The sequence below is a fragment of the Eurytemora carolleeae genome, unplaced genomic scaffold (genome assembly GCF_000591075.1).
Source record: "Eurytemora carolleeae unplaced genomic scaffold, Eaff_2.0 scaffold1766, whole genome shotgun sequence".
In the NCBI taxonomy this organism is placed as follows: domain Eukaryota; kingdom Metazoa; phylum Arthropoda; class Copepoda; order Calanoida; family Temoridae; genus Eurytemora; species Eurytemora carolleeae.
Window position 1 is genome coordinate 11,695 of NW_019397699.1, and position 23,384 is coordinate 35,078.

A 23,384-nucleotide genomic window follows, 5' to 3' on the forward strand; every position below is an offset into this window, starting at 1 on the left:
ATTTAATTATGACTTGGTGAAATACAGAAAAATATGAAAAAATGTTAAAAAGATTCAATAAGGAATTGTTCAATTTGAAAAATTTAGAGAAATAAAAGAGGTTAGGTTATGGGAAGAATCTCTTCTTTTTAAATAAAAAGAAGTACGACTTGCCATGAAGAAAAAAAAGGAAACTCGAATCTACTAGCTTCTATGGTCATGAATCAATAAAAATGTCATTTATTTATATAATTTATTTGTATTTTACAGTCGCAGTGAGCTTCAGGGACTTTAGGACTTTCACAGAGAGGAAATCACTTGACTAATTGTGACAATCTAGCAGAAAAAAGCTTTAAGGCATTAATTACAAGTTAAATTAGTGCTGCATGGTCCAAATACTATTATTAATGATTAACGAGAGAAATGAATCCAGAATGTCAAGATATTTAGGATATTACTATTAGAAGCTTTAAAATATTCAGCTGGCAGTGAACAAGAAATATAGAGGAGCATTGACGACAGTTAACATTGAACACTTTAGAGATACAAGGCGTTTTTATTGATAATAATATAGGAACTAGGAAATCTTAAATGCCAGTTAATTAATAATTTGGTAATTGTACAATTTGTTGCAAAAACAAAAATTTTTATTTTATCCGAAAGGTTGAGAAGACGAATTACCTTAAAGCGGTCACTCAATTTCTGGTGTATTTTCACCCTGTAGATGAAATTATATTATCAGAATTTATTGATTTTATTTTTATGACCTTCGTAATCTTCTTCTAAAAATATGGATGCTATATCGATTGGACAAATAGCCAATTGAACGTTAGTTCAATTACCCTAAAGTCGGCTGTTCACAAACCGGTTTTAAAAGTTAGTCCAAATGAACATTAGTCCAAACAAACGTTAGTCTAAACGAACGTTAGTCCAATTGAACGTTAGTCCAACCGAACGTTAGTCCAAACGAACGTTAGTCCAACCGAACGTTAGTCCAAACGAACGTTAGTCCAAACGAACGTTAGTCCAAACGAACGTTAGTCCAAACGAACGTTAGTCCAACCGAACGTTAGTCCAAACGAACGTTAGTCCAACCGAACGTTAGTCCAACCGAACGTTCGTCCAACCGAACATTAGTCCAATCAACCATTAATCCAATTCTTATGACACCAAAATATGATGACAATTTTATTTCTGAGGATTAAAAATTTTCGAATAATTTGACAAATGTGGTTGGCTGAGTTGGCTAGGTATTCAGAAATGTTTCCTATTCCCATCTTTTCTGTTCTGAACAGGTCCGCTAGTTCCAGTGAACACAGGTCCGCTAGTTCCTGCAGAGAACACAGGTCCGCTAGTTCCAGTAAATATTGATCCGCTAGTCCCAGTACACAAAGGACCGCTTGTTCCTGCAGAGAACACAGGACCACTTGTTCCTGCAGAGAACACAGGTCCGCTAGTTCCTGCAGAGAACACAGGTCCGCTAGTTCCAGTACACAAAGGTCCCCTTAAATATAAAATTTGGTAAATGAGAATGAAACGTCCATCAATAAACATTTTATTTAGAGATATTTTTATAGCTGATTTCATAACTTTAACATACAATTGTCGGCGATTGTATCAATACAATATAGACGACTTTTTATTAATAATGCGTTGATCCCTAACAAGCAATTTTTTAATTACAAGTTTACAAAGAGAACCTATTTATTGACAACTTCTCTAGTTGTTTAAATATTTAAGTGAACGTATTTATTGACAACTTCTCTAGTTGTTTAAATATTTAAGTGTTGCTGATGTTAAAAGCTGCTTCACTGCTTGACCCACATGCCATGTGCCTTCCAAATTTTCGGCATAAATGTATATTACCTTGTGGGAGTAAATGAGGCCAGGAAAGGTCTGGTCTCAGAGGCCACTGTACCAAATGTACTTTGTGACCTCTGGGACCCTGGCTAATGTCAGTATGCTGATGCTTCCTTGTATTCCGAGTCGGACATTGTAAAGAAATCCTCCAGCTTCCACTGAAGAGTCTCAAATGTTGGTCTCTTCATTGGATCCTGTGGAAAATGATATTGGACATATATGAAATACATTTTTAACATTGAATTATAAGATGTTAATAACAAGTAGTTCCCCCATTTTTTAAATTTCTCCATCAAACAAAGAAATTTAGTCTTTGCAACAAACTTTGATGTTCTAATCCCTATATTTTTGCAACCCATTGTTGTATATCTCAGATGTTTCGAATTCAGAATTTTCTAGTTTAAAATATCAAAGGTTTACAACATGGGTTGCAAAGATATAGGGATTGAAAAATTTAATTTGTGTCGAGTTTTTGAGAAAGTATTTGAATACAGTCTCACGCACACTGATAATTTTACAACTTAAATTCTAAAACAAGTCGAACTGAATAAACGTGTTAAACATTTATCCTAATCAAATTCTATCTAAAATATTTGTGTAACCTTGTGCCAGCACTCCAGCATTATGTCGTAGAGTAGTGGAGGACAACCCTGAGCAGCCTGCATCCTGTATCCATGCTCAACCTGGTGAAGCACCTCAGCGTTCGTCATTCCTAGATACAATAATATCATGTATTATGAAGCAATGGCGGCAAGAAAAAATAAATCGATAAAAAATTATGAAAAAAAATTGATTAAAGATAAGAAATTCAAAATAAACAAATTAATAAATTTATCTAATAAATAATTTAAAGAAAAATATGTATATTAGAAAACGTACACCAATTTTGCCAAATAACGCAAAGGCGAATACAAGAAAAATGAAAAGTTAAAAGATGCAGTTATGTTAAAAATTCCTAATACTTTTATTTTGAACTCAGCCTAAATAGAAAAAGTAAAAAACCCGGCAACAAATTTTCGCACTTAATAATACCATTTAAAACGGCATAAACAGATAAACAGATCAAAAAATGGATAAAGATAGAATATGTATGGATTATATTTCCCTTACTAAGAACCTATTCTTTTCATTTATTTAGAGAGCATATTAATAATATTGTCTGCATATTTGAAAGGACAATAGGTATTAAAACAGTGGCGTAGTAAACCAGTAAACATGGGTGGTCTCTTCAACCTTAAAAATATCTTTATACTATGTAAAAGTGCATAAATTATTTAAAATTCAATTTTTTGTGTTAAGCAAAGGATCTAGTTTTGATAAATTTGACGACTTGTCGGTGGTGTAACATTTTCACTTATTTTAAATTTTTTTTAAAAATGTCAAAAAATAAGTCCAAGAAAAAACAGATCGACTAAAAAATTTGAAAAAGGGTAAAACTTCAATTAAAAAATGAATCTTTTAAAGGTCAAATGAGGGGCAAATTAACTCATAATTGGGATTTAATTGAATCTTTGCCACAAACTCGGATTTTTAAAATTCTATATATTTGCAACCCAATGTTAATGTAAAAATAATCTTATTACAAATTATCCTCTACACAATTCATATTCATGCTTGATTGACGTCTTTCCTATTTAAAATTACGTATTCTATAGAGAGTCCAACTCCTAACACCTACGCTAAATCCCCCCCCCATAAACACTTTGTAAAATATGCAAACTCGCACCTTGTTTATAATTTCCATTTAATTTTAGAAAAAGGTGGGAAGCTAATAGCCATGTTTACTTGTTACTTGGTCAAAAAGTTATTAATAAACTAAAAGAATAATGTAGATGTATCGACTAAGCATAAAACTTCAAAATGAAAATTATAGAAAAGCTAATGGATAGAAAAATAATTTTGAAGTTTAAACGCATTTTTAAGTGATCCCCTTTACCTAGATAGATTTAAATAATTGTTAAAGCGTTTAAAATCCTCTTTTTGATTAATTTTTGAACTACAGATGTAAATATTAACAGTAAACACTATACAGTATATATGACCTTGCTTGTATTCATAAATATTTGAATAAAAAATTCCATATTCCATTGAATCCAGGGGGACTTTTTTATGTAAATGTAAATTACAAATATAAATAGTATTTGAAGAATCTGGGTCTTGTTATAGAGATATGTCTCTTATTGATATTTTCATAATAAAAGTAAAAATAATACCTGGATACGGAATACGACCGTATGTCACCAGCTCTGTTAAAAGAATACCAAACGACCAGACGTCACTCTTTATGGAAAATCTAATAAAAAACAGGAGTAAAAATAAGCTTACATCTTCCGGTTGGTAAAGAAAGGGAACCAAGACAAAGCCAAATGAATTCTGCATTCCGAACCACGATTATATTTAATTTTCCGAGCCTCATTAAATTGTCTTCAAGTTTTTAACATTTAAAAAAAATCTTGCAATGCTTAACTGCTGCATAAAAATAATGCACTTAATTGAATCATATATTAAATTCGGAGTAATGCTGTCAGCGCACATATCTAAGGAATCAAATTCACATGATAAGATGGATTCAATAAACCCCAGGAAAAAAAAACTAAATTTTTGGACAATATTTACAAAATAGATTTGAATTATCACAGATTGAGATAATTTGAGTCCATCTACGCTTGAAAAGCAATAAATACGCAAGAATACGAATTCTATGCAAAGTAGCACATCGTGCTTAAAAAATTTGGAACTGTAAAATTCAATAATTTACACCATGACTTGGGAGCAATCCTTTAAGAATTTAATACTAAACAAGTTATAAAGCGTCGGGGGAGGGAGGGGGGGGGGGGAATGGCTGTGAAACAGGAAAATGTGGCTTGTCATCCTACAAAGGGGAAGGGGGGAGAAAGGAAGAATAAGTTTTAGCGAAATTACACACCCCTGGGATGCTTTGTTACAGAGCCAGGATATGAAAAGAGAAAATGATAACGTCTCGAAATAAAATTTATAAAAGATTCATTATTTCAGAATTTTAGGGAGGAAGAGAAAGAAATAAAACAAGACATAGGTAGAGATTGCCTTTAAAGATCCTTTTATGCAAAGAAACTTACTAAAAGTCTGTCAAAATTCTAAATATTCTTTTAATTTAAGTTTAAAAAGATCAAACGTAAAAATAAAGCTTTCCTCGTGAATCAGTTATTATGCCTTTATTATTAAACATTAAAAATATTTTATCCAATTAGAATTTATTAATAATTCTTAAATAACCTTGAATAATTTGCAGCCTCAGGAGCTGTCCATTTTATAGGAAACCTCGCTCCAACCCTAGCTTCATATTCATCCTCCTTAATGAGCCGGGCTAACCCAAAGTCTGCAATCTTCACTACATGATTATCTCCAACCAAAACGTTCCTAAATAAATAGAAATCAATATACAATAAATAACCAATTTAAAATTAAATTAAATTTTTATTCAAGGGTGAACTTATAGTGAACTTATATACCTGGCTGCGAGGTCCCTGTGTATATAGTTCTGAGATTCAAGGTAGGCCATCCCAGCAGCAATCTGTGCTGACATATCGATCAGCTGTGGGAGCTTTAATGTCCTACCCTTCCCTGAATATTTTGAAAAATTTTATCTTGTCTACTTTGTTCCTATAAAAAGTTAAAAACTAATAAACACTATTTAAAATCACAAAAAAATTGTTAAACGTGTTGAATTCAAATGTGCGAGAAAAAAAGTAATAACTCTTATTTAGTATTGTTTTTAAAAAATTTAATTTTTCATAGATGGGGAAAATGTTTCCCAAAAGAGAGGATTGAAAAATCCCGGCCCCTCCTCATTGTTGCGCTAAAAATACTATGAAAATAAAAACTAACACACAAGGCCGTGCACAATTAAAGAATCTATTATGGGTATTCATAACTGAATATCTATTTTTACATTGTAAATCATTCTAACATTAAAGGGACTGTAAGCGTAATTTCCAGTGACCCTCCATTAAAAGATGGCAATGCCCGATTATCAACGGTACCATTAACAGTTTTTTCAGATCATGTATGAAAAAGATATAAAGGAAAACTGATTTTTTTCGATTGTGATTTCTTTTCACAGGTGAGGCATTTCTATACAGCAGGGAAACATATATACAGAATTATCAGAATTAAACACTTTTAATCCTAGAAAAACAACAATATCTTCTACATTATTGATTAGATAAAGGATTCATGAGTACCATAGCAAATCGGACATATTGAATTAAGGGTCACTTGAAATTACGCATACGCGTTAAGAAAATAATAACACGACATTATGCTGTTTTCTTCAATAAAAAAACCTACCTTGAAGAAACTCTAGCAGGCTCCCGTTCTTCATAAGCTCTGTAATAATGTAAATAGGTTCCTCCAGGGTACAGACAGCGTACAGCTGGATCAGTTTAGGATGCCGTAACTTCTTCATGATTGCAGCTTCAGACAAGAAGTCCTTAGGATCCATTGAACCTAGGAACAAATATTAACAAAACTTTTTTTCTTCTCAGTTCTTTGACGGGATCCTTTCTCATTCAATTTTCCCAATGAGTAAAATAACATTCTAAAATCCAATTTATTTCAGAATATGACAAAATTGCCAAAGAAGCTACGGTTGTTGTATTCCAAAAAAGAACAAAAAATTTACATTCATTAGTAAAAGGTTTGAACAAGTAGTAATAAACATTTTAATTGAAGAGTTTAAATTGAAAATCCTTTAAAAATTGTGTAATCATCTACACATAAAACTAGGTTCAAATGATTCTTCTAAACTATTAGTTGTGGTCTAGTATGCATAATGCCAAGTATGACAATACAATGGGATACTAAACACATTATTTCTTCTTCAACCAAGTCAACATAAATCATGTGTCTAGCCTTCAGTACCTAACCACAGTTATACTTCTAGACTACTCCATTTCATTCTATTCCAAGTGTCCATAAGTGATTTAAAAAAGCAAACCATAGAATTGATAATTTTTAAAGTTTTCACCTGTTTTTAATGTTTTGATGGCGACTGGAGTAGTACTGTTCCATAATCCTTCCCAAACCTCACCAAACTGCCCATGTCCTAGTTTTCTGAAATAAGAAAATAAATATCGGATATATCAAACCAAAAACACTGAAACCTTCACCCTAGATACACTTCCCAAACTTTTCTCCATCATTATTTTCACTTCCCAGTAATCACACTTTCAAGTTCCAACCAATCATATTATCATATTATACCTTAATCCAACTAAACACAAATACTTAATCACGTGCAAAGAGAATAAATTATATATTTCTGTGATCTCGTGCCAAAAAATAGACTTTAACTCTTATAAATAAACTTTTTAGTCATTACAGCTACTATGCATGGGTTGGAAGGAATTTTGATATGGGAATTTCAAATGCTATTCAGGACAACATATCGCATAACAATTGTGTACGTACCTACAATTTAACTCTTTGGAAAATATAAAATAAATTTAGTTTGAAACTACTTAATAGTTACAATTTAGGCTAAACAACTCGTTGGTTTCCTCTCTCGTGTGTTTCATGGTACGGACCTGTTGAATTTAAGACTGTTTCTATCAATCTCCCACTGGTCTCTGGTATTATGAGCTAGATCAGCTGTCAGAGGTTTTTCAATCTAAACATAATCAGGCGTAATAAGTAGCAATGCAAGACATATCAAAATTAAATTTAGATTCTACAATACATAGTTACATAGATAATAATTCTTATTATAGCCTGACTATCCCATCTACTCAAATTTCCAACAGCAAAAATGTGTTCATTCAAACTACAAATTTCTTTTTATTTGATTTAAAGAAGAATTGTGACATCTGATTGGTTCATCCAAAGAACTAAATCTAACCTGTACGCAAGGTTTTTTTAGATTGACGCATAAACCGTCCGACTCCCTGGCGTAGTGCTCCACCAGCTCCTGGAGGGTTCTGAAGGTGGTCCGCCGGGCAATAAAGAATCCACCTTCATCCAGCTGTCTAGAACACACAAATATCAATAATTTATGAATGCACAAGATTTAGTTTAAAATTTTGAATGTATAAAAATGTTTTGGAGACAGTCTAGCGTTTAAAATTAAAAACTTTGTTTCAAACCTTAAATGAAAATTAAATTTCTAGTTTTTTGAGGTTGCTAAATCCATCAAGTATTTTTACTGCTCGGAAAAAAAATCAGTGCAGTCTTTTTGTTGATCTTACAAAAACATGGAGGATTGCATGCGAAGAATAAACATTATACACTTTTTAAAATTTCAATAATTAAGATTTAAGAGCCATAAGCTTTGGCATGAAAATTAAAAGTGATGGCTCGGCCACTGTACAAAAACGTGAGCAAACTTTAAACCATGTTTACAACCCCACCCAACATTACAAAAAAGCAGGGGTAAAATATACATCAGACGGTTTTACTCCGCGCAACTCCCTGAAAACCCAAAAAGTTGGTTTTTGGTAATTGGCCCATACAAACCCTAACTAGAGTATTGACAATTTTTCACTGCTATTCCTTTCTGGTCTTTAAATATGTGCGAACGCTTCAACGTATGCATCTTGCATAGTTCTGTGAAAAGATTTAAAATCTACGGTTTAAACTCAACTATAATTCTTGGATTTAAATTGCTTGTTATATTTAATTTAATCATTTCAGAGCCCGACGCTAATCCAATCTGTATGCATTGTGCACACTGAACCCTAGATGCATTAAATTTAAATGATAAATCATATTGAAAATTAGCTGCTACCCATCTGCCATGCTTGCTTGCGTCCTAATCATTTTTCTTTGAAAAAATATCAAAAGAGAACTTTCCTTGATGTTATTAAACATCTGAATATATATAAAGTTGTAATCTCTGTATGTCTGTTTGTTTGTCCGACCATAACTCAGGAACCCCTTGACTGATTTGCCTCAAATTTGATTAGGGAAACTCGTGAGAACCCTGTGAATCTTGTTAGCTTTGTTTTGAGATTCTAATTTGAGTGGGTCGACTTTTAAAGCAAGAATTTAGTTTCCCGGTAAATCAACCAAGTGCGGGTAAACGGCGGGAGTAACTACGAGTACTCTGGGCAACGATGGGTTCCCAAGCTAGTCTGTATAAAAAGTAGTAATCTATATTTGTCTGTTTATGTATTTGTTTGGATGTCCGATCATAACTCCACTGGACCGATTTGCCTCAAATTTTGATTGGAGAGCTCCGTAGAACCACGGGAATGATCTTATTCTGGCTTAAAACTTTTAAATTGAATAGTAAAATTCCCGGTAAAGCGAATATAATATGATCTAAAAAACTTGCTTCACTAATTGCGCCCCAAATTTGTCCAAGGGATAGCAGGACGGATCTCCTTAATTCTCCAGGGGGATGGGGGTCGAGCCAACATTAAGTAGAAAATAAAAGACTTTTTAAAATTAAAAAAAATTTTAAATCCAGTTTCCCAATTCGATGGTTATTTTTAAATAAAATAACAATACGTAAAGAATTATATAATTTTTCTCTAGGAGAATACCAGATAGGAGAGGGGGGGGGGGTGCATTCTTTTCGTACTGCCCTCCCACCCTCCTAACCAGGAAAAGGACAATGCGGACGAATTCCCCTTAACTGAAATAGAGAATACAACCGTAGTTTAATATTAGCATAAATTGTAATGTAACCCGAATGTTTCAGCATTCTCAAATTAAAATAGTTTCCAAGAAGTATATGATACAAGAACACCGCCTTGTAGAAATCTCGTCACAGATAAATATTTTCAGCTAGATGGGAAATGTACTCAATTCCAAGACAATTATAATTATGCACTAACTGCAGCGCTTGGCTCCTAAAGTATCCCTGTCGCAGCTGACGGCCTAGAATAATTAACAGTAGCAATCTTTCATTACCCTGAATTGACTTTTGGATAAGTGCCTAATTTAGCATCTAGGGAAGTTTCCTTAGCTCCACGGGGGGATGGGGGGGGGGACTGGTATCCCTCTTAACGTTTTTTTTTGGACAAAATTTAAAGTATTGGTCTGAGGCTGTTCATCTTTTTTGACATTTCAAACTAACACATGCTCTTCACTTTAGGCTAAAAGCTGAATTTTTTTACTTTCTTTCTGAGCACTATATTTAGATCTACTTCCGGTCATTGTATTTCGACATTTTATAGGTCTTTGAAAAGCATATGACAAAAAGAAAACGGATTGTTCAAGTTTTCCAAAGAAATTTAGCAAAAAAATTAGTTCGTAACAGATTTAGGTATAAAACAAAAATAAGAAAACTATTCAATGAATATTGATAAAATTTAATAATAGTAATTATAATATTAATAAAAGGATTAACAGTTCTATCCGTAGAAATCAATATATTTATATATTTAATTTATGTTTATAATTTAGTTTAACTAAGCTTCCAAATATTAAATTTAAAGGATATTGCATTTATTGCGCTAGAAGCAGAATAAAATTTAAGACGAATTTCTAAAAATATTTCAACCAGATTAACACAACTTTTTGCATATATTTGAGTAATTTGGGTAGCCCCCCCCCCCCCTCCCCATCCTTCTTTTAAGCACGCCAAAGTGAATCTCCCTTGCCTCTAGAACGCCCCTGATTTCAGACACTTAAATTGTGAGACTAAAAGCATCATAATCACAACATCTACCCCATTCACTATATAATTTTGATAACAGTTATAGTAAATGTCATCTGTAATGGGTGCACAAAAGGGATTTTTCATTAAGTGTTAAAACTGATCGTAAACAGCGTATATAAGTATTGTGTAAACTACTTTTGAACGATCTGATTGCTCTTTAAGATATGCGCTATTATATTAGTATTCAAATCTTAACAATGAATATTCATGTAAATATCACTATATGTCAAGGATGTCAAGCTTCCTTTAGCTTTTAACTTTAAATCATTTTGAATATTTAAAACGAACAGGGTTCCGTCAATAGGGACAATCGAATTTTGTTACCGCAAGTTAAATAATGGCCATTTTCCTAATATGAGGAGAAAAATATGTGGTTTTATTGCTGATTTCCAATTATTTAAAATGTTTGTTTGCATAACATGAAACATAAGATGTAACAAAAAGTAAAGCAAGAAATCCTATGACATTTTCTGGAATTGAATATACCACCGACATTCGCAATTTTAGCTGTCACGAGAAGATCTGCAGTATTGTGCAATGTTTTTGCAAATCGAAAGATATTGCACAGTTGATTGCTTTCACACGAACACAGTTTGCACAACAGTAAGAAAATCATTTTTATGTTATAAAATAAAATCAGAAGTTTCACGGTTTAAAATTGGAATTCTAGAAAAAAATATTCTCAAGTTTGAATGTTTTTATTTCGCTATCGGCATCTGGAAAAATGAAAGAAACCCGTTTAAAAAATAGCTTCATCGTAAAATTTTCAATAATATTTGTTGGTAATGATTTTAAACGTGTAAATATTAGGACAGTTGCTATTGCACCAATCCAGGAACTATGTTATCCTTAATGCGTCCAACCTGGAAAAGCGCTGATAAGTTAGTGCAAGAAATATAGCAGGTACTTCCATAAACTAAAGTTTACTGCTGCGCTGATTAGTTCCATCATTTCATGCAACTTGTTTAGTCAAAACTGAAAATCTATAAACCTACCTAATTCTGTAGTGCTTGACTGTATCTCCGTCTCGAACTGATAACGAATAATCGTTTCGCCTAGACTCGGAATCTCGGATCAAGAAGGTCCCGTGTTCGTTCTGTGGAAGCAGCAATCTCTTCTCAGCTTCTATTCTCTTACTTTTCCCGAAATACCATCTAAATAATAATAAAGTTTGATTAAAAATCTTCATCATATTTATAAAGTTCTTAATTTTTCAAATTAAAAAAATATGAAATATTCATCATGCATTGATACTAAACCAAACAATTAATTAAAAATGTGGATACCACAGTTTAATTAACAACACGCATGAAATATTGAAAATAAAATTCTTCTTTTAAGTAAATATTAAAATTAATATTTTTAATCCAGAGATACAAATACGATTGAATTTATAAGTTTTAAACATATCTGAAAGAACTGATGTAGCATTGTTTTCCAATACGTTGGACAAAATATAGATTTTATCAAGGTTTTAGATTAAACATTTCAACTGTTAAGTCATGATAGAATATTAATATTCGACTACCGGCGGGGGGGGGGGGGGTAGATGTTTCTAAATTGCGATAAGGGTTGTCAGCTGGTTTATGCTAACAAGTCTATAATTGACAGAACATCAGTTCTAAAAATTCTCCTCTGTAAGGTTAAAGAGTGCGTGCTGCGTATAAATTATATTTAATTTCTTTCAACGCCGGAATTATACGATTTCATGGATTTTAGGTTTTAAATTGTATAATGTAATTTACGTACGTCAGTAGTACTCGTAGAACACAATAATAAATTAATCTAAAGAATGTTTGATAAAAAACTTGTTCTTATATTTTTAAAAAAAAGTATCACCATTTTTTGTTCTATTTTGAGAGATCGAAATGATGAATTTTTCTGTAAAAATATATTCCCCTGCTGATTTGTCTAATTAACTCTTTTTTAGCAAGGAGAAAAAATCAAGGTTAAACCTGCACATCACCCCTTCAATACTAACAATCTTATTATGCACCATCATTAGGCTGACCAAGGAAATTGGTAAATAGGAAATGTCTGATTGATTTATATGTTTTCGTTACTAGTTACTAATTCTTAAGAGTTTTTGTAGATGAACTGTGAATGCAGGGAGGGGACAACATATTTAATGGTATTTAAAGCAACGTAAACAAATTTCTAACAATAAAGTTAAAATCGTCAGTCTTGCAAAAATGTCAGCTAATCGAATGCGAAACTGCAAAATTAATCAAAAAAGTGTAAAAAATGTTAACAATGTCAGAAGATCTGAAGAAAAAAACAAGTTTTTTAATGGGGTCATGATCCCTTAACTTCCCATACCGTGAATACAAAAACTTATCAAATTAACCTTTGCAAAAATGCTCAAGACGTTGCAGAACACATATTGTGCAAAATCAAACAAACTGCAGCAACAATTATTTTAATATTTGATATTTTTTATGCTAATCTGCAATGAAGGAACTATGCAATGAAGGAACTATGCAATGAAGGAAATATGCAATGAAGGAACTATGCAATGAAGGAACTATGCAATGAAGGAACTATGCAATGAAGGAACTGTGCAAACTCGTAATTTAGAACTAAAATGAAATAAGCAAAATTAAAAACTGTTTTTAAAATAGCTATATTAGATGAACAACAAACGTATAAAGAAGAATTTTTAAACCAATTGTTTGTCAAATCTGTTTTTCAATTTAAAAAAGTTGAAAACTTCTTTAAAAATGTTTAAGTGTATTCTTGTTTTAGAATTTTGCTTATCAAGTGCGACCTGTTTTTTCTGATAAAAATCGATTTAAAAAATATCGAAAAAAGACTAAAAAACAGGAAGGTGTCGGGGAGAGCGATGAAAACTAAATAAATCTTCTCGTCAACTAGTTGATCAATAATAATGTTCAGTTTGAAATTGAACAAATCAACTGTTAAAAATTCTTTTTCTGAAATCTGTGTATAAAATTCTTCTTAAAATAATCGTGACTCAGGTGCCACCTACATTCTCCTAAATTCTCAGACAGGAAGCTACAGGGTGACTCAAAATTAAGCCAATTTAAGGACTTTTAATGTAAGAATATATATATAATACAACTTATTATTTCAAGAAAATCTTTTGTCATAAATCCTAAATTTTCTGTAAAAAAATGAATATATTTGTTACTGTCCCCCCTGTCGGAGGAGAGACAAGGAAAAGGTTTTGGTATAAAATCTGCTTTGTTTAATGATTGCATGATTTGGATCTGTGCTGTAATTAAGAATATGCAGTAAAGATTGGTTGGGTTAGTAGGAAGATGTACCTAGGATAAGGGGTATTCAAGGAATAAAGAATGATCAGGATTATCCGTTGGTAGCCTCTTGAGAGTTTAGAGGATGGGGGAGGATTTCAATATTGAGAACTGTCAACAGTATGGATATTAGTTTCTTCGAAGAAAAGGAATTTATGAGCCTATAATAAACATAGGTAGACCTGGAAACGAATTTAGTCAATATTTTGATATGATTGTTTGTGTATGGGAAATGAACTGAGACGGTTACAACACGGTTATATGTATTGGAGTGAATTAAAATTTGTGAGACATGCAAGTTTTTATACAGTCTGAGAACAATGATCTATATGCGTATTCAATGACCCTCTTCCCCCCTCTTCTTATTGCATGACGGTAAGAATTGCAACATGGATATAACATCCCCCTTATCATAGAGGATGGATGGGCTGGGTGTGGGGGGGGGGGGAATCTCCACTAATTCCTCTTTTTGCTTAATTTAGCTTAAATATTAAGCTACAACTTGTAAAATTTACAAACTAAAGAATTTAAAAGTTGCTATTAGTTTTATAAAAAAAACCACAGATAAGTTTCGCAGAGTTCTTATTATTGACTTTTAAGTTTCAAATTTTTACGATTATTATGAAATTATTTTATTCGGAAAATCCGAATTTGATCCGGAGTAAAATTGGGTCCATACTAAATATCGACCTGAATTCAGTATATTTTGATTATCAAATCTACCAACCTTTTATCAAATCTAATCAACTAATTCAAGAAAATATATTTAGTTTATAGATATTATCCCGAATTATTTAGAAAAAAGGGCATTATTAATTCTTACGTTGGAAGCCAAACTCCATTTCTATCTGGCCAGATGGTTGACAGTCCGTTGTTTGTGTTTACAGCCCGAGATCTGGACTTGGACCTTGCACGTATCCCTGATAAAGGACCTGGAGGTATGGGAGAACAAGGAGGACCAGGCCCTGATCCTGAACCTTGTGCACTACTAATGAGAACAGGTTGTAAACTGCTTGTACTACTATTTAATGTACTGCTTACTGTGCTGCTAAGGGACCCGGGCTGTCCCTGTGACGGGTATAACCAGTTTTCAATGTTATTGTTTTTATTTTTGCATTCTTGTTTGTAAGCATTACTACAGTACACTGTGTCTGGTGTACTGGAGATTTTTCCAGCAATCCTTCTTGACCTGGCCCGACCTACGCGCTGCTTTGTGTACAAATTAGTTTTCCCACCCTCTGTAAGAAAACCATTTTTCAAGTTCTCCTTATTTGCGTCGCAAAGTTTGTTTGAATCAGCAAATTTTCCGTATTCTCCTTGAGTTATTATAAGCTGATTTCTATATCTTGATGGAGCTTCAGACTGAGATCGTCTGGCCTTCCTATGTTCTCTTCTTTTGGCAGGTGGGTCAGGAGAAACATTTCTAACAATCCTTTACTTTGACAAAATACAAAATTATCTCTTATTGTTATCATCTATTTACCATTGCTTAGGATCCTGATCCATTGGATATGCAACATTTTGTCTTCCAAAGGGCAAAATATCCACCAAAAACTGTAAACACAACTATTTCGCTCTCAAACCCCAAATCTGAACGGTTGAGAAATAGAGATTATTAAAAATTTCCTTATCTCTGAATGGTTCATGAAGTTTTAGCAATAAAAAGAAAAAATAATTTGAAAATTTGTTCAGAAACTCAGAGAAATGTATCTAGATCCAGATCCATTTTTTCCCGTGCGGATCCAGGATCCAGATCTGCATCAAGATTGAATGGATCCTAAGCACTGTTAAAAACAATACTTCGATTAGTCAAATGAGGTAGTTTAAGAAATCTCACAGCTGGAAAGTTACAGCTTGAAGTTAATCGCTTGAGGTAATTTCCTTCTTATTTTACTTTGTATAAGTATTTTAACCTTAATACCAAGTTCAATATAAACTATTTAAAGTTTTAATTAGCAAATGATTGGTCCCTAAACTGAGTTTGATCAGGTTGGTTGGCAGAATGCTTGCATGCTAGACATCTATTGCTAGAATGTGGGACCACATCTCTATTCCTGATTCAATAACAGTCACACAAACCACCAGTATTGGTTTATACATTCTATGGCAATCTATATATAAATTTGGCTTGTCTGTTTGTTTGTATCCAATAAACGTCAAAACGGCTGAACCGAACGGGCCCAAATTTTTTGTGGGACATCACGTGACCACAGGGAAGGTTTATAAATAATAAAAATTTTAAAAAAATGTGTTTTAAAGGTTTTTAATTTTGTAAAAAAATTTAAATTCTTGAAAATCCGCGAATTTTTTTTAATAATCGCAAAATTTTTCTTCTTTGTTTTAAAATGTAAACAAAAAGAACATGTTCACAATTTAAATAGAAGACGGGCGCGAAGCGCCCTAAAAGCCTAGTATTATTATATTTGTTTATATAACCTATTTAATCCTATGAATCACATGAATATAGAATTTATTTCTACATTTCTTTAACATTGATTTTGAATGCCGTTAATTCGAATGAAGATATCGTAAATCTATTTTAATTTAAATAGAAAATCAAAATTATTTTCTGAATCGATCTAACAATCTAATATATAACGTAGCGTTATCAAATGCAGACTTTACATTTATATATTTTTAACTTTTTAAGGGTTGAATCTTTTTATCAACACTAAGTTTCAGGCCTTTTCTATTGTTAACTCACTACAAAACATGATATAGGATAAAAACATGAGTATTCTTATTGTGTTTATAATGATGATTTGCATGTGAATATTTCCTTTCTTGTTCTCCGACTGATAAGAACTTGGCTAACCGAGGTCTGTCCCTTCTATTCAACAATTTGGCAAGACACTCAGATACAGTCTTTTTTTCTTAATTAAAAGGGTTTCCGTCCAAAAGTTTAATGTGTTTACATTCTCAACAATTGGAAATCGATAAAGTTTTGAAAACATATTTAAGCACTATTATCATAAGAATTATAATATTCATACATCATGTATCATAATTGGTATATAAGTTTAAAGATTTAATTTCGAATAATGGAAATTCTCAAAGAATTGAATGAATCCATACAAATCATTCTAAAAGGTTAAAACTGCAAAGTTTTATATTTTATTGTTTTTCTTTGCCATTGTATTGTGAATATCCCTGGTAATTCTTGAGTTGCAACTACACTGATCTGTTGTACCTCCAGACCAAACCATTACTTAGCTAGCTTCAAGAGCCTATATAAAAACAGTACTGTACCGTACAGTGTACTTATACAGTATACCACGACACACAGTTCAGATACAAAATCAAATTTAGGTGAAAATTTTACAGTGAATTAAGAAATGGTAAAGTTGAGAGATTTAAAAAAAGCGCGGAATTGTGAAATTGGATCAGTAGTTATTGAGGAACAAAAATTCGGCAGAAAGAAAAAGGAAGATGAATATAATAAAGATCAAATCAAAAATAATTCTTTTTTATTTTTATATCTTCAGACAGAGTTCTTCACTGTAAAGCCTTATTCTATCAGTTACATTTAGGAGTAGAATTTGCTGAAGGCTTTTCTGGTCTGAAATCTCATCTTCTAAGATATTGTTAAAAATCAACTTTTTATTTGCATATTTATCAATGAATTGTCTGGGGTCCTGGCTCCAATTAAATGGCTCATCACCCTGGTTAAACATTGATTTATTGATGCCTAGTAAACCATAATTAAAACCAAAATAGGATTCATGTCGGATATTCAAGCTGAGGTACAATGCTTTAATGGGAGGGATCGCGATAAATCTGTTAACAATTCATGTTTAAATTAAAAAAATTTTAAACAAAATTTAAAAACAGCAGTAAATTTTTTTTTCTCCGAATGTTTTATCTTTTTTTATCTGATCATACATCTGTTCTTCTCTTTTAGATCTACACAATCTAGTATCTTGTAGACAAGGGTAAATGCATTTTGACACATATTTCTGATTATTACTATCCATAATTTGATATAAAATTAAGTATAATAGGAATTATTGTTTGTGAGTAGATATCAGATGTATTTGCAGTTTTCGTTAATGTCTGACTCAACAACTGTTGAAGGTTAGCTTTCAAACACAGTTTACTGAATATTCTTACAGGTTGGAAAAAAAGGTCACCAAACTTTGAAAATTCTAAGGACTTTCATTGTCAGAAATCCGCCTTATTAATGACAAATGGGTTAAGAAAAGTTAGGCTAGGAGTGGATATTTTCGACAAAAGAATTCTTAATTCTTGTAAGTACATCTTGGACACAATGCTTCTGAATATGGCCTCATCTACAGTAATCTTTTTCTTGCAGCCGGCAGAGAATAAACTGGTATCATAGTGCATGGTGCACAACCTATCAGGATTCTACTTTCTTTGTTTCCATTTTTATTGTTTCTGGCAAGAGGGAAGGGGAAGAGAGAAAGAGGGAAACCCCTTCTTCTCTGCACTACTATTTTCTTTTATTCCAAGTAGGTTGTACTGCCATGTTATTCCACACAGGGTTCTGTTCAGTCACAAGAAACTGGAGAGAGTTGTATTAGAACCTGACTGTTCAGTGCTTCCTTGATGCTCACACATAGAACCAGATTCAATTGAAAGAATTAACGTCTTTCCGATGAGTTTGGATACTTAATGATAGCTAACCAGAGCTGAAAACTTTAGAATGGTGGATATTAAGAATAATGCTTGATCTCCTGGTTTTACTAATCCCGAGATTAGGTTAATACGCATTTGATATCCAAGAAAGAAGTTTAAAATTCAACCAATCAGCGTGTCATGTTTAATTATTACAGCGTTAAAAGATTGCAGGCCTTTAATGTTTCTTGTAGTTCCGTTAATTTCTTTTCCATTTGGGTTCAGGGGTGTATACAACAGGGGATATACACCCTAGCTAAAGTTTCTATAGTTTGCCATTTTCTCTCTCTCACCCTGTATCTCTTAGCACTTTTAGAAGCGCCAAGCCAGAGCCAGTTGTTGCTGCTCTGAAAGCACTGGGATCGCGAAAAATGAAATGGGGCCCGGGGAAGGGAGTTGTACTCAATATTTTAAATGTAGAATGATCCTTATAAATATCAAATTTTCTGTATAGAAACATTGGATAGAGATAAAAAAGTACCAATAGATTAATATGTTTACAAGGATGTATCCCTATTATTTTTTGGGAACACTCCCTTCAGCAAATCAACAATCAATCGATTTTTACAGACAAAAGGAATTTTCAAAAACTGTTTCTAAAGAATTCTTATTTTCTTATATTGAAGGACAAATTTCGTTTTTCCTTTGCATTTTAAAAATGATATATTTATGTTAATCTATATTGAACTTCTTGCCTTAGATTTACTTTCCTATTAATCAAATGAGGCATGAAACAACCAGAATAGGAGATACGTTATTACAGACCACAGGGCTAAACATAATATATATATATTCATATATAACCCCCCCCCCCAATTGAACAATTTAGAGAAACATTTATTATAAAATAAATAATAAATGTTATGTATCAATTTTTTCCCCCCGAAAAGGCATTTATTTCCCAAAATATGATTTTTTTCATACATAAGTAAGGATTGAAAACTTATTTCTAATATTTTGACAAAAAGAAATAACCCCTGACAGCGTATACCGTAATAGACTCTTATCTACCGCTGTTAAACAGAAAAGAAAAATAGACTTCGTGTTAAAAGCGTGTGCTAACACCATTATTAAAGCTTAAGGCCTTGAATGCTATATTAATAATGAATAAATGATGCTTTATCGTAGAACTTATTCTATAGATATGTATCAATATTTCAGAAAATATTAATAAACCCGGAAGAGGTTAGAGAAGACCAATTTTTATGAAGGTATGGAGTATCATTGTCTCGGAAACATTTCTTGCAACCCTAAACCATAAACGTATATTACATCTATCCGAATACATGTCAGCCATATACCGAGGTTATGGTCCTTTACTTCTTTTTATTTATTAGTGTGGGTACCTAGCGTAAATTCAACTGACCCTCCATGCAAAGATAGGATTGCCCGATTCACAGAGGAACCATTAGGAGCTTTGTCTGATCAAGTATGAATTACATAACAATTTTTATAATTTTGAAGATTGGTTTCTCTACAAAAATGGCTTGTGCTTTTTTACTTCAGGAACAATTATCACAATTAATATATTAAACACTTTTATAGATATAAAAACTACAATATCTTTCACCTCATTAATCAGATAAAAATTCTAAGGGTTGACATTTTGCATGGAGGGTCACTTGTATTAAGGCTTACAGTCCCTTTAAACTAATACCAATAAATTAAAAACTTAATCGAATTAATATTAGCCGTAATTAAAAATAGTTTGTCTATTTATTGGTGACAAAGTTTTTATGCTCAACTATCATTTTTCCCATTTATTTGCGTATCTCGACTTTTAATTTTTTCTCCACTCAGGAGTTTAAAAAAAATTACAGTACTTGTCCCACTGAATACAGCCAATAATATCTATATCATTTTTTTAACCATTTCTAGATTTAAATGAAAAAATGAGTTGATTTTATTCCTCGTGTATCATCAAGAAGAAAATCCTCTTCGTCCAAAATTTCTCAAGTGAGCTCAAAATTCGTTGATTACATTGATGTAGGTTTATTATTCACATTTTGCTCACATTGCTTCAATATCTTATTTTTTATAACAGTGCTTTTCAACTATGCTGATTTAACTTGTTCACTAGTTTATCCCATAGGAACAGTCTTTTCACAAATATATAAACCTATTTTCACATTCCAATATGTAAAAAAATTGTTGGACTTGCGCTTTTTGTGTTTAATTGTTACAGGCCTGCGTCGACTTCACGCGTCGAGCACTGCCTGATGACTGAACCATCTTTGCTGATGATAGATAGATAAAACTAAAACTAAATGAATAGATAGATAGATAGTTAGACGGCGAGATAAATATTGGTTGCTGGGAGGATAAGTTCAGTAAAGTAGAACCATTCAAAGAAAACTACAGGGCGTACATTTACAACCATAATATCTTCTTCATCTAATCTTAACATAATGTTAAAAAATCTTTCGAAAACAAAATGAAAATAAATTATTTAACAGATTTTGTTGATGATCACATATTACGTTTTGTTTAGAACAGGATGTAGAGGGATTTTTATAGGTTTACTCCAGTCTACATTTATATTTATTTGTTACATTACTGACAGCTTTATGGGTAGTAGACGTAGTTACAAAACAGATATTCCAACTGGTAAACAAATATAACAGAAATTCAGAGAGCTATGAACCCGTCGTTACAGCCATAAATGACTTGATCGAAGACGAGATGGCAATGGTATACAATAAAAACATTTTTAAGCCAAGAAAATATATTTTCACGAATTATCGAGGGAGAATTTTTTATCCTCTGTGGCAAAAATAAAAAATTGGGCACAACAAGAGAAAACGCAATTTTTTTCGAACATTGTTTTAAGCTTAAACCCATTGAAAAAAAATTGTAAGTCTCACTTTTAAAGTATTTGTAATATTTGTACATTTCACATACAAATTATTGTGCCCTTTGTAATACAGATATGCGTTTTATTTATTAAAATCACAACCAGCCAGACAGACAGTTTGAGACAGGAGAGTAGCATATCACTAGACTGATATATTTAAACAATGGGTAATGAATAATAAGTGGAAAAATGGGATATTTTTGGTTATAGAAAGGAAACTCTGTACAGTTTCCAGCCCCTGAAGGGGAAATACAGGGTGTCCAAAAAACGCTCTTTAACGTGTGACAGCTCTTCTCCAAAATCTATAAAATGACAGTTTGAAGTATGCCATGTGCTACAACTTTTCATTGGTGTCAATGGAAATGTTACGTGGATTTTAAAAATGTCAAAAATTTTAATTATCGAAATATGATGAAAGCGAACTGTATTGCAAATGATAGAATTTCAGATATTATTGGATTAAATTTAATCCATACAAATCCTTTATAGACCAAGACTCGTTAAAAACAAATAGAAAAATAGAAAAACTCTGTTTAATAGATGAACAATAAACAATGTAAAAAATCTTAATTTCTATGGACATTTTAATTTCTACATTGCAAAATACTGAAATTAACGAAATCTGAAACAGTTTAAAATTAATTTTCAGAATTTATATTCTCTCTGTAAAAATTTATTATTTTTAAGTACATAATTTATAAAATATTGAAAAGCCATAAATTAAAGATATTTACTTCAAAGATTAACTCCGGAGACTTCAGAAGAATTATTAAGATGTACCATTCACGTCAAAAAAAATTAGAACCAATGGAAATTTAAACCGCCGACAAATTTAATGATAAACCCGCGGGCGTAGCCCAAGGGTTTATCCTTTTAGATTGGCAGGATTCAATAAAAATTGTTACATACCAAAATTCAGCTTTATAAAAAGCTTCTTTTTTTGTATGGATCAATTTTTATTGAATCCTGCCAATCTAAAATCTTATTCACGCAGGTTCATGTTAAAACAAGCTCTTTACAAAGGAATTTCGTTTACTCTCAGAAAATTTAGAATTCAATCATAAACCCTTGGTAAGTTTTCTGGGAGTAATTGATTTATTTCCGAGTTGTTAAAGAAAGATTCACAGTCTTTAATACATTGACACATTTATGAGACTCTGGAGGACGGTTTCATTAATTAGAAAAGCATTGAGTTTTATTTAAGATTAATAAAAAGAAAATTATCAAAAATTGTCAAGAATTTTTTTTTATAATTCGATACAAATAAGATAGTAAAGAAATTTGATTTAAAAGTTTTAATATTTTAAATTATGGACCGAGCTTAACTTCCAGAAACCATCTAGTCCTTAATATTTGTCCAAAATATTCGTCCCTTCAAATATTCACTGATGCAACTTTAGGTGGGAGTAAATTCGCGCTGATTGGTTCAACGCACCTAGATATAAAATAATAGATTTATGCAGTTCATATTAGGAGCGAAATCTTGCCATTTCTTAATCTAAATCGTAGGCGTTTCCCAGATAAAACATACAATTGCAAAGACATTATTCATAGCGACAAACATCTTATTGCAAAAAAAAACTTTTATAATAAAAATTAAATATTTTTGGAAGAAGAAATATTATTTTGGAATTTAAAATTAAAATAAAAGCTTGGAATTTTCTGTCTTCCCTCCCATCCCACCCTCTTTCCGACCCTAAAAAGTAACTCACATTGTCTAATCCCTATTCTTTACAATCATATTATGTAAACCTTCGATATTTCAAACTTAGAATATTTGGTCTAACCGAGGTCTTAGTTTGAAATATCAATGGTCTACGACATTGGGTAGAAGATACAGAGATTAGAAAAATAGAGTTTGTGACAAAACCTCAGTTCTTTTACAGATAAGTTTTAAAGGACGACGTCTTACATGGCCAGATTTTTATAGTTTTATCTTCAAGAATTGGAAACTTTTTCACACAAAATAATCAAAGGACGATGATTCCGAGGTGGCTCGGACGAGAAAATGAGGAGAATGTGGCTCGGACGAGAAATTGTTGTGGCTGGCCTTCCTCCCCTTGTTATAGTAAACACCGACATTCAATGTTAAAACAATAAAGAACCTCAGTCCTTGCAAATTTTCTAATTCCCATAT

The 23,384-nt window shown here is 32.0% G+C and overlaps 1 protein-coding gene across 10 annotated transcripts in view; it reads right to left on the minus strand.

Annotated features, from left to right (window-relative positions):
• Positions 1-203: 203 nt before the first annotated feature.
• LOC111715540 (tyrosine-protein kinase Src42A) overlaps positions 204-23,384 on the minus strand; it is a 36,655-nt gene continuing 13,474 nt past the window's right edge. For 2 of the 10 annotated variants that reach the window (XM_023490892.1, XM_023490894.1), the window contains exons 4-14: positions 11,479-11,637; positions 7,718-7,844; positions 7,407-7,489; positions 6,848-6,933; positions 6,169-6,327; positions 5,331-5,442; positions 5,095-5,238; positions 4,053-4,132; positions 2,442-2,551; positions 1,846-2,033; positions 204-1,483 (exon numbers count right to left, since the gene is read on the minus strand). In XM_023490892.1, coding sequence (XP_023346660.1) covers positions 1,935-2,033; positions 2,442-2,551; positions 4,053-4,132; positions 5,095-5,238; positions 5,331-5,442; positions 6,169-6,327; positions 6,848-6,933; positions 7,407-7,489; positions 7,718-7,844; positions 11,479-11,637 — 1,159 coding nt within the window. In that variant the 3' untranslated portion in view covers positions 204-1,483; positions 1,846-1,934. Of the gene's footprint in view, positions 1,484-1,845; positions 2,034-2,441; positions 2,552-4,052; positions 4,133-5,094; positions 5,239-5,330; positions 5,443-6,168; positions 6,328-6,847; positions 6,934-7,406; positions 7,490-7,717; positions 7,845-11,478; positions 11,638-14,581; positions 15,182-15,728; positions 15,816-16,537; positions 16,589-16,908; positions 17,248-17,275; positions 17,333-20,302; positions 20,615-23,384 lie in introns of those variants that run through there. The other 8 variants (XM_023490891.1, XM_023490890.1, XM_023490889.1 and 5 more) reach the window with 8 other exon arrangements.